The following is an 11,819-nucleotide window of genomic DNA, read 5'->3' as shown; positions in this document are numbered from 1 at the left end:
ACGATGTTCAAAAATGTATTTCTATCATTCCGATTGTAACGTTATATGAAGACAAACCATAGCTCTAAATGTAACATTATGAAATGTTCCTAGGATATCTCCAAAATAACATGATATTCAGAACCTTTCATGGACTACCAAGGAACGTTTTTAATGTTTCCATGATGTCTGTATAGCGACCTGATATTTATAACCTCTATAATACTTATTAGAAACGTTATGAATGTGCCTATAATGTCCCAAACGGATTATGACATTCAGTACCTCTGGAAGACTTAAGGGGAATGTTACAAATGTCTCAGTTACGTTCCTTGTTAGCTGGGAATTTTGACCAGAGCCCTGTAGGCCCTGATCAAAAGTAGTGCACTACATAGGGAAAAGGGTGCTATTTGGGACAGAGACAAGGTCCTCTACCCTTATACACTTCATTCACACAGACTCAGGTTTCTATATTTCTACCAGTCAGTCCACAGCCCTGTTAAATTAGACTGGAAGTCCATAAATGTTATTACGTTTGTTTAATGTGGGCATTTCAGTAAAGTAGTTTTAATGGAATTAGGGAACGGTATTATTACATTGAATGTCCTATTTCATGAATAATAATTTTACAAAAAAAGACTCATTGATAGGCCTATAGGGTTTTCTTCAACAAAAGGGAACAACAACATTCTTACCACCAGATGTTCTTTAGTTTAACAGGTTCACATGATCATAGAGGAACTAACAACCATATAACAGCATAACAGTGGTCCACATCCATTCACAGCATTTGACAGTAAGTAGAAAAGTTTAACCACTTTAAGTTTGACCTGTTGGTCAAATGCTACCCAGCACGCCCACTCTATTCCCTCTGAGTTGATGGAAAATGTCAATGGCTTGGACAGGCATGCAGCAAACCCAATATGTAGTCCTCCATCAGAGAACCACAGAAACACACCAATACATGACATGCTCCAGTCTCAGTACTGATTCTGATGAAGGCCATCATCATTTTAACTCAAATTAGATAAATAAAGTGTGAAGTTGTTAGCTGTGAGCAAGAGTTGAGCCTATTCCTTATAAATGCTCTTGTGATTTGTTTGATTGCAACAAGGTCATCCGATTGATGGTTGAGGGGGTCTCTCCTTCCCGGTAGGCAAACAGGCTGGGGAAGATGCCAATGCTTCCAGCACAGTGACCCTCCAGCCACTCTTTATTGACTGGCAGACAGAAAGGGGGGAGAGAGGGGAGGGGGGGGGGGGCATTATTCAGGACAGGAGGTTACGTACTTACTGTTCACTTAAAATAAGGTTATGACTGTGCACTTAAAACACACAAGACTTCATAATTTTTCCTGTTCCATAATTTTTCCTGTTCCATTACCTTCACTGAGAATGTCAATAGTGTCTCCTTCACTGAACTCCAAGTCCTCTGGGCCCTCAGCTGCATAGTCATACAGTGCCACCATCTGGTAGAGAATGGTACGGTTGGCCAGGGGGTCCTCAGTCTGACACAGAGAGAGCAGAGGAACAGGTTAGCTTTCACTCAGCAATTAGCCACACATTCCATTGAGGAATTTCAGTTCAAAATGGGTCTGTGCTACATACATTGTACCAAAGGTCTTTGTCCTAAATGGCACCCTATTCCCTCTATAGTGCACTACTTTTGACCAGAGCACATAGCGTAGCCCATAAAGTAGTGCACTTAATAGGGAATAGATAATAAAGTATCTGTCCTTTCATTTTAGTAGACGCTCTTATCCAGAGCAACATACAGTTATTGAGTGCATACATTATTATTTTTAAAAAATTTCATACTGGCCCCCCGTGGGAATCGAACCCATAACCCTGGCGTTGCAAGCGCCATGCTCTACCAACAGAGCTACACGGGGCGCCTTTCCATTGTGTTAACTATGGAGGAATCTTTCAAATACTTTCATGATTGCATAATATACACTGGAATGTTCTGAAGAATGGATGCACTCAGGTCTCCTAACATCAGTTGTATAACTGGTATTGGCAGTGTTGACTCAATGGAAATAGAGAAAACTCTCTACACCACTCTCACTGAAACCTCTCGCTTTTCCCCAGCCAGCCAGTCTGTCAGGAATTGTATGTAAAAGTAGAAAGTACGTAACCTCCTGTCCAATACGTTTTGGCACGGCCATCAGAGTATTCTAAGAGGTCATTTCTTCTTATGAAAATCATTCAGGTCACTCTGACATGCTGAGGCGCAAAAGCTAGTCTTAAATAGTCCAGAACATATTTTTACCTGACAACTGACTACCTCTCCCTCCCCTGGGCTTTGCATTGACTTAATCAGGCCAAATCATCAGTATTCCATTACACCAGACACTTGAAAATGATGAGTCATAAAATGAATTAGAAGTTATCCACAACCCTATCTGCATAGTGTACAGTATGTAAACCCATGCAGCTAGAAGTACAGCACAACATACTGTATTTAGTGGATTATGTCAAATGATCCTTCTTCGAGTCAGGCTGACACCAGTGGAGGCTGCTGAGGGGAGGACGGTTCATAATAATGGCTGGAACGGAGCGATTGGAATGGCATCAAACACATAGAAACCATGTGTTTGATGTATTTGATACCATTCCACCTATTCTGCTCCAGCCATTACCACTAGCCTGTCCTCCCCAATTAAGGTGCTACCAACCTCCTGTGGCTGACACACATTCTTCTTCAACCAACTGGAGGACAGATTTACTAATTGTTTGAACCTAATAACTTCAGAGAAATAAATAGCATTATCATAATATTAATTTGACCTTTACATGTGTTATTTCCGACAGAGATCAAGAGTTACACACTCAGATAAAAACACTGATTAAGTCAGACCCTTTACTCACCAGCTCAGTGGGCCTGTCCACTGTGGATGGGTAACTGGGTGGCGGGGTGGAGGTGGTTGGTAGGTGGGTGGCAGAGGCATAGAAGGATGGAGATGCCTCTCTATCTGGGCTCTCTGCAGATGAGATACAGCACACGATTAAAAAGGCTGAACACAGACAATAATCAGTGAAGAGGTTTTCATGACTGTAAAATGTACACATTAATAGTTAATGGGGCTGGCAGAATGACGACTGTTACAATATGATTTAAAGCACTTTGAGATTCTTTGTGTAATTAAAAATACTATAATAGTTAAATAAATAATAATTATTATTATTATTGTTAAATTAACAACATAAAGGTGCTTTAAAGGTTAAGATGGATGCTGGCATGGCCTGGCTCCATCCCATTGGTCTTGTGCTCTGCCAGTGGGGTTAAACAAGGTGAGCCTACCCTGCGGACGTTCTTCGTGGCTGAGCTGGCTCTGTGGGCGAGTGGGCGGCTTGAGGCCCGGTGGGAGGGGGATCCCACTGGGAATACTCTGTGGAGGACACAGCCAGAGTAGTCAAGGTAACACACCGCTCTCTGTGCCTACCATTAAAGCAGTGAAACATCCAGACAGGCTGGGCTCATAATTGCTATTCCTCTTGTGACACCTCATTCCCTTTTCGTTCAAATCCAAGGGTTTTCAACAACCCTGTCTGTCCTGCACATCTACAAGTGTTAAGCAGGTGTGACTTTGGTACACATTAATAGACCTACAACTTTTTTTCCTGACACCACTTTTTCCACTGTGGGTAGAGGAGGAGAGTCAGCATACAGCTCTGTTCAGCATTACTCTATAACTGAACGTTGAGAGAACAACCCAGTTGAGATTCAAAACTTGAAGCTGCTCTAAAACAGGATTGTCACATTCTGTTCACCATTATGGAAATAGCTACATCGTCTTAGTCAACCATCAAATGCGATGAAATAAGAAACTCTAAGATGAAGATAGAAAGCCTTACTTTATTCATTTTTCTGCCTTTGGACTTCTTGACATCCACTGGGTCCAGCAGGGTCATGGGGACAAGTCCTTTCTAAACGACGAAAGAGAAACAAAAGGAAAGATGAGTGATAATCATAAATTGAATAGATATACAATCATACAGAAAGAAGGCAGGCCACAATAAAAGGAGGTGTTGTTGTGTTAGGAAACGGGAGACAGCTATGGGACAGCAGCGCCTCTTGTGGAATGTGGAAGTATTGCATTAGTCTTATGTGCTTTGTAATTCATAATAGAACATCCTAGCCAGTTACTATTGTACAATACAACTTTATTGTTCATACATTACAGCGAACAACATAAATGTGTCTTCTGCTCAATTCTCAACCCTCCCAGACAACACACATTATTTACAGGTGTAGGGAGTTAACCCACTCTTTACAGGTGCAGGGAGTTAACACACTCTTTACAGGTGCAGGGAGTTAACCCACTCTTTACAGGTGTAGGGAGTTAACCCACTCTTTACAGGTGTAGGGAGTTAACACACTCTTTACAGGTGTAGGGAGTTAACCCACTCTTTACAGGTGCAGGGAGTTAACCCACTCTTTACAGGTGCAGGGAGTAACCCACTCTTTACAGGTGCAGGGAGTTCACCCACTCTTTACAGGTGCAGGGAGTTAACCCACTCTTTACAGGTGTCTCTCACCTGTCCATCATGTATGACTGTGGCCAGTCCATCTCTGTCCACATCACTGAAGAGAAACACCATGGCTCCCCCAGGCACTGTCAGCTGCCCAGGAGCTTTGGACATGTAGGGGGTACGCAGACGCATGTAGCGAGAATCCCTATGGGGAGGCAAAGACAGCATTAGAAGTGAAGGGTTAACATGCACACTAGCATGCTTATCTCCCAATCAACACTGTAGAAAGATAAACACACATAATTTGACACCTGTACATTTATTATCAACGTTTCGGTCAGAGCCCTTTGTCTTAAAAATATGTTACTCATACCACCATATTAACAATGAACATCTTTTTTTGGATTCAAATATCAGTTCTGAGCTTATTTTCTTCTGGTGTCCATGACCATGACAGAATAATTACAGGGTTTTTGGAACATAATTGAATGTCAGTGTGAATAATATTACTTACTCCACTCTATCCACCTTGGGCTCGTAGTATCCAGGTTTCTGTTCGGAGGACAGAGTCACAGTCAGAGAGAGAGGCAGAGGGCATAGGCTGTGTCCCAGATGGCAGAATGGCATAAGGACTCTGGTCAAAAGCAGTGCACTATATAGGGAATAGGGTGTTATTTGGGACTCATACAAGGTGTACTTCCAATGCTATGTTAACAGTGGTCTTACCTGGATCCTGAGAGGTTCAAATCCACCAAAGTCATCATTGGGAATCATAGAGGAGATGACCTGAAAGCACAGGAAAATACCAATCTGTGATTCAATCTGATTCGATTGACACACACACACACACACACACACACACACACACACACACACACACACACACACACACACACACACACACACACACACAGAGATAAGTCACTATAAATGTGTCCCAAATGGCACCCTATTCCCTATATAGTGCACTACTTTTGACCAGATCCCAATAGGCCCTGATCAAAAGTAGTACACTATATAAGGAATCGGGTGCCATTTGGGATGTACTCTATGTTACTGTGCCTGTGTACATCAGTGTGGTGTGGTGCTACTTTACCTTTGGTTTGCCCAGGAAGTCTCTCTGTTCCAGCTGTTCTACGTCCTGTTTCCTGGGCCGGAACACCTCTCCCTCTGGCACCAGGAGGACAGGCAGCACCTCTCCCCTCTGGGGGTGAAGGCACACACACAGAGAGAAAGAGAGAGAAAGAGAGGGTAATTCAGGAAAGAGAGAACTGCAGCCAAGACAGGAGTTTTTTTCATACCATGTGACTTGATCAGTAAGAAAAAAACTCAGGCCCTATGTGGAGAGGGGAGAATCCAATGTCTGTTATTCTAGTGAACAATGTTTTCCGGTAGTGTACTTACAGAGATACTGTCTAAAGCCACTTCCACGTTCCCTCCTCCTTTCTCCTGGGAGGCTGAGAGTAGGATATCTCTGGCTTTATCCAACTGGTTCAATCTGGAGTGGACAGCTGCTGCGTTATACAAGACCTGGACAACCACAGAGAAACATAGTGTCTGTCACAAATGGCACCCTATTCCTTATATAGTGCACCCCATTCCCTATGTAGTGCACTACTTTTGACCAGAGCCCGATGGGACGGTCTACTAATAACACTCTCCAGATCAAATCACATTTATTTAGAAAGCCCTTTTTTACATCAGCAGATGTCACAAAGTACTTTACAGAAACCCAGCCTAAAACCCCAAAGAGCAAGCACTGCAGATGTAGAAGCACGGTGGCTAGGAAAAACTCCCTAGAAAGGCAGGAACCTAGGAAGAAACCTAGAGAGGAACCAGGCTCTGAGGGGTGGCCAGTCCTTTTCTGGCTGTGCCGGGTGGAGATTATAAGAGGCCAGATATGGGCCACATATTAAGGCCAGATATGATCACAAAGAAAAGTAATACTCAACAACTGCCCATGACAGAGCCTAGCTTAATGTTGCTGCAATTGAAAACATTGGCGTTTTCATCTCTGAACAGAAATACAGCCAATAAAAGAAGTCATTGAACTTTAATCTATAAAGGTCTCACAAATATGATTAATAAAACAAATGCAACAACCATATTTGTTCTAGCTGATAGATTTAGGAAAAAATTGTAATGTCCAGACAGACAGACACATAGTGGTTAGCCCAGTTTGAGGCAAACACAGCCACAGGTGTATATGACCTGGGCTATAAATGTGGAATATGTCTTATCTTCACTACGAAGTAAATCTCCTAAACTTGTTTCCCTTCATTCAATGAGGCTTTGTCAAAGGTCCCTAAAAGGTGGGGTATCTGGCTTTTGGCCCGCACAATGGAAGTGTTGAAATACCTGGGGATATTCTCAGTCTTTAATTTCTCAAGTGCATCCCAAATGGCACCCTATTCCCTATATAGTGCATTTCTTTTGACCAGAGCTCTGTTATACCAGGTCCCATAGCCAAAATGAGTGCCCTTTAAAGAGAATATGGTGCCATTTGTGATGCATCCTTAAAGATGCACTCCAGTCTCCTTTCTCACCTGATTTATCTAACAAAAGGTTAATCTCAATAGGTGGTCGAGGTATTTCATGACATAGCAGAGGGGGTGGCCTCTCCTCTATTGCTCCTCTATTGTTCCCGCAAGCATGGGGGGAGGCCGACGACATCTGACCATCAGACCAACTCCTTGAAGATTGCAGTTGGGTCTAAAAACACTATTTTGCTCAAATTACTTGTTTTACCCTTAAGGGTGTGAACATTACTGTATTTATACTTGGGATATTGTTTAGGAAAAGTTTTTAAAAAATAGCTGGAGTGCATCTTTAATTCAGATATCTTTCACCATTTGGAGCACTGGGCTATAGACCGTATATTTGGATTGTCACATACATTTTGAATCTTGTTTGATCGTACTGTACTCCACTACTGGTACATGGTGTACACCTGTAAGGTACAAGTACATCTATAACACCTGTAAGGTACAAGTTCATCTATAACACCTGTAAGGTACAAGTACATCTACAACACTATGGTGTAAGTCTACATCTATAACACCGTGGTGTAAGTCTACATCTATAACACTGTGGTGTAAGTCTACATCTATAACACTGTGGTGTAAGTCTACATCTATAACACTGTGGTGTAAGTCTACATCTATAACACTGTGGTGTAAGTCTACATCTATAACACTGTGGTGTAAGTCTACATCTATAACACCGTGGTGTAAGTCTACATCTATAACACTGTGGTGTAAGTCTACATCTATAACACCGTGGTGTAAGTCTACATCTATAACACTGTGGTGTAAGTCTACATCTATAACACCGTGGTGTAAGTCTACATCTATAACACCGTGGTGTAAGTCTACATCTATAACACCGTGGTGTAAGTCTACATCTATAACACCGTGGTGTAAGTCTACATCTATAACACAGTGGTGTAAGTCTACATCTATAACACCGTGGTGTAAGTCTACATCTATAACACCGTGGTGTAAGTCTACATCTATAACACCGTGGTGTAAGTCTACATCTATAACACCGTGGTGTAAGTCTACATCTATAACACTGTGGTGTAAGTCTACATCTATAACACCGTGGTGTAAGTCTACATCTATAACACCGTGGTGTAAGTCTACATCTATAACACTGTGGTGTAAGTCTACATCTATAACACCGTGGTGTAAGTCTACATCTATAACACTGTGGTGTAAGTCTACATCTATAACACCGTGGTGTAAGTCTACATCTATAACACCGTGGTGTAAGTCTACATCTATAACACAGTGGTGTAAGTCTACATCTATAACACTGTGGTGTAAGTCTACATCTATAACACCGTGGTGTAAGTCTACATCTATAACACCGTGGTGTAAGTCTACATCTATAACACTATGGTGTAAGTCTACATCTATAACACTGTGGTGTAAGTCTACATCTATAACACCATGGTGTAAGTCTACATCTATAACACTGTGGTGTAAGTCTACATCTATAACACTGTGGTGTAAGTCTACATCTATAACACCGTGGTGTAAGTCTACATCTATAACACCGTGGTGTAAGTCTACATCTATAACACCGTGGTGTAAGTCTACATCAATAACACTATGGTGTAAGTCTACATCTATAACACTGTGGTGTAAGTCTACATCTATAACACCGTGGTGTAAGTCTACATCTATAACACTGTGGTGTAAGTCTACATCTATAACACCGTGGTGTAAGTCTACATCTATAACACTATGGTGTAAGTCTACATCTATAACACTGTGGTGTAAGTCTACATCTATAACACTATGGTGTAAGTCTACATCTATAACACTGTGGTGTAAGTCTACATCTATAACACAGTGGTGTAAGTCTACATCTATAACACTGTGGTGTAAATCTACATCTATAACACTGTGGTGTAAGTCTACATCTATAACACTGTGGTGTAAGTCTACATCTATAACACCGTGGTGTAAGTCTACATCTATAACACCGTGGTGTAAGTCTACATCTATAACACTGTGATGTAAGTCTACATCTATAACACCGTGGTGTAAGTCTACATCTATAACACCGTGGTGTAAGTCTACATCTACAACACCGTGGTGTAAGTCTACATCTATAACACCGTGGTGTAAGTCTACATCTATAACACCGTGGTGTAAGTCTACATCTATAACACCGTGGTGTAAGTCTACATCTATAACACAGTGGTGTAAGTCTACATCTATAACACCGTGGTGTAAGTCTACATCTATAACACTGTGGTGTAAGTCTACATCTATAACACAGTGGTGTAAGTCTACATCTATAACACCGTGGTGTAAGTCTACATCTATAACACTGTGGTGTAAGTCTACATCTATAACACCGTGGTGTAAGTCTACATCTATAACACCGTGGTGTAAGTCTACATCTATAACACCGTGGTGTAAGTCTACATCTATAACACCGTGGTGTAAGTCTACATCTATAACACTGTGGTGTAAGTCTACATCTATAACACCGTGGTGTAAGTCTACATCTATAACACTGTGGTGTAAGTCTGTTGTACCTGCCAGCTGTAGAGCTTGTAGCGTAGCCCCAGCTGTTTGTAGTCAATGACCGTGTTCCCTCTCATGTGTTTCTGAGCTGAGATACAGTCATTCAGAGCCTCCTCCAGCCTACACGGACACACGGACACACGGACACACGGACACACGGACACACGGACACACGGACAAAGAGAGTGGGATGGAAGATATGATGTCTGTCTTTTGTAATCTATAGCATGAATAGACAGCCGTTTGCCTTCATAGGTTAATTGACATCTAAACGCTGTACATACATTTACATTTTGCAGACACTCTTATCCAGAGCGACCTACAGTTAATGAGTGCATACATTTTCATACTGGCCCCCCGTGGGAATCGAACCCACAACTCCATGCTCTACCAACTGAGCTACACGGGACATACACATTGACCTGTACATCCTGTTGTTTACTTTAATAAAAGAGAGAACAACATCAGTTGACAGAAGAGGAACCTAAATGTTGTACAGTGATCTCTTTACCTGCTAGCCATTATGAGTGTTCCAGCTCTTTGGAAAAAGCCAACTGCAAGTCGTGCATCCTTGGCTATGGTCTGGTCTAAAGCCTTCACAGGGTGACGGCATCACAGGGCGACAGATAAATATTAGACGCACTCACACACAAAGAAATCCTTTCAGAGATCGATCAATCACTCTTGACAGCAGTCCTCCAGACTTACCTGGATGGCAGCCTCCAGCTGCCCCAGGGCAAGGTGAGCAGAGGCAGTCAGAAATAGAGTACGGGAGGTAGGTTCAGTGATCTGGTTCAGTTTAGACAGGGCTCCCTGCCAGTCTCTGGCATCCACTGCCTTCACCGCTTCATCCCACAACCGCAGCAGCTCTGTGTACAACATCCTCCTGTGATAGGAACTTTTCTTTATAAAACATTTTGTACCCCAAAAAGGTTACGACAAGTAGGGATCAAAATAACTGTATACACACAGCACTTTTTAAGAGGCCATCTGGAATTGGTAGATACTATTTTAGACTTGTAAATACATTATATATAGCCATTGTAGTTTATATAGCTGATTTGTTGCTTTTCAAATCCCAGATAGCCCCTTTAACCAATTACCTTGTCATGTCTGAGTGCACTGAAGAAAATAACTAGATTACTATGAGAAAATGTAAGTTTTCTTTTCAAGATTTCACATACAGTAGTCCTACAATGTAATAACTGGGGTGGATTTTATGAAATACGAATGAATGAAACTTTAAGAATGAATTCTGAATTCATTAATTTATGAATGAATGAATGAAACTTTATGAATGAAACCACAACAAAGAAAACATTTAGTTGCTCTTCATCATTAAACCAACAAGAAAAAACTGTTCTGTGCTCATACTCAGCAAACACAGCATGGAGATTTAGACTGAGTGACTCTTAAAGAGTATCCAAGTCTTTAATAATGTAATTATAATATAATAGTATCTTTCATACATCAAACAAATATTAATGATTTGAAAAATAAACATCTCTACTTACAGGTGCTCCCACACTTAAAACATAAGCAAAAGGAGAGAAGTTTGATGTCTGAGAGTCAGGTAAATCCTATGGTGAAAGGTTTGTGGTAAGGTATTCCAGCTGAGCGCCTTGAGTCTCACTCAGTATGACAACAGTGAAGTGAAGGTAAGGGAAGGCTGTGGGATCAGCAGTGAGTGAGTCAACACCCTGCTCTACAAGGAAGTCATCCTTGCTTGCATTTCCTGGAATGGGGGAGGAAAGCAAACAAGAAGGTAATGCACCAGGCCTGTGTCTCAAATGGCACCCTACACCCTATATAGTGCACTACTTTTGACCTGAGTCCTATGGGTACTATACATACAGTGTTGGGCGGATCGCTTGAAAAATGTAATATGTACTGATTACAGCTACATGACAAATAAAGTAATCAGTAACGTAATCCTTTGGATTACTCTAAATGAGTTATGTAATCCCATTACTTTGGATAACTTGCAGCTAATATTCAAAAGAAGAAAGATGGAACGGAATATTTTACAAGTTCTTTCAACCTATTTTAATAGTTTGTTTTCTTTCCAGAATTTTGTTTTAGAATTTAATTGTCAATATAATAAAATTAGGCCTAGTCTCCTTGAAAAGTAGACTCAAACACCATGTTACAGATTATAGAATAGCTGCGCAGATTTGTTCATTTTCAGCACATTATGAGGAGTGATAGGATGCAAGACTATTCGATTTTCTGTACAGCAGCTTGCTCTGGCCCATCCCTTGGAACATGCTGTTTGTCAGCAGCACACTAAAGCTCTCCATCGATTGGATGAGTATCAGTAGTG

General features: G+C 41.4%; 1 protein-coding gene across 1 annotated transcript; it reads right to left on the bottom strand.

Moving 5' to 3' along the window:
- Window positions 1–964: 964 nt before the first annotated feature.
- LOC311125661 (neutrophil cytosol factor 2-like) lies at window positions 965–11,061 on the bottom strand. The gene is made up of 14 exons (XM_084199694.1): window positions 11,011–11,061; window positions 10,205–10,382; window positions 10,008–10,090; window positions 9,508–9,616; window positions 5,859–5,984; window positions 5,551–5,658; window positions 5,181–5,240; window positions 4,969–5,006; window positions 4,521–4,659; window positions 3,837–3,908; window positions 3,283–3,370; window positions 2,850–2,962; window positions 1,363–1,486; window positions 965–1,199 (listed from the first exon to the last, which is right to left on the bottom strand). Exons 2-14 carry the CDS (start codon window positions 10,376–10,378, stop codon window positions 1,057–1,059), a joined length of 1,377 nt encoding a protein of 458 aa, XP_084055820.1. The 5' UTR covers window positions 10,379–10,382; window positions 11,011–11,061; the 3' UTR covers window positions 965–1,056.
- Window positions 11,062–11,819: the final 758 nt, after the last annotated feature.

Source organism: Coregonus lavaretus (genome assembly GCF_964263955.1).
Source record: "Coregonus lavaretus genome assembly, contig: HAP1_SCAFFOLD_7821, whole genome shotgun sequence".
Lineage (NCBI taxonomy): Eukaryota > Metazoa > Chordata > Actinopteri > Salmoniformes > Salmonidae > Coregonus > Coregonus lavaretus.
This window is presented reverse-complemented; position numbering and strand designations above follow the sequence as displayed.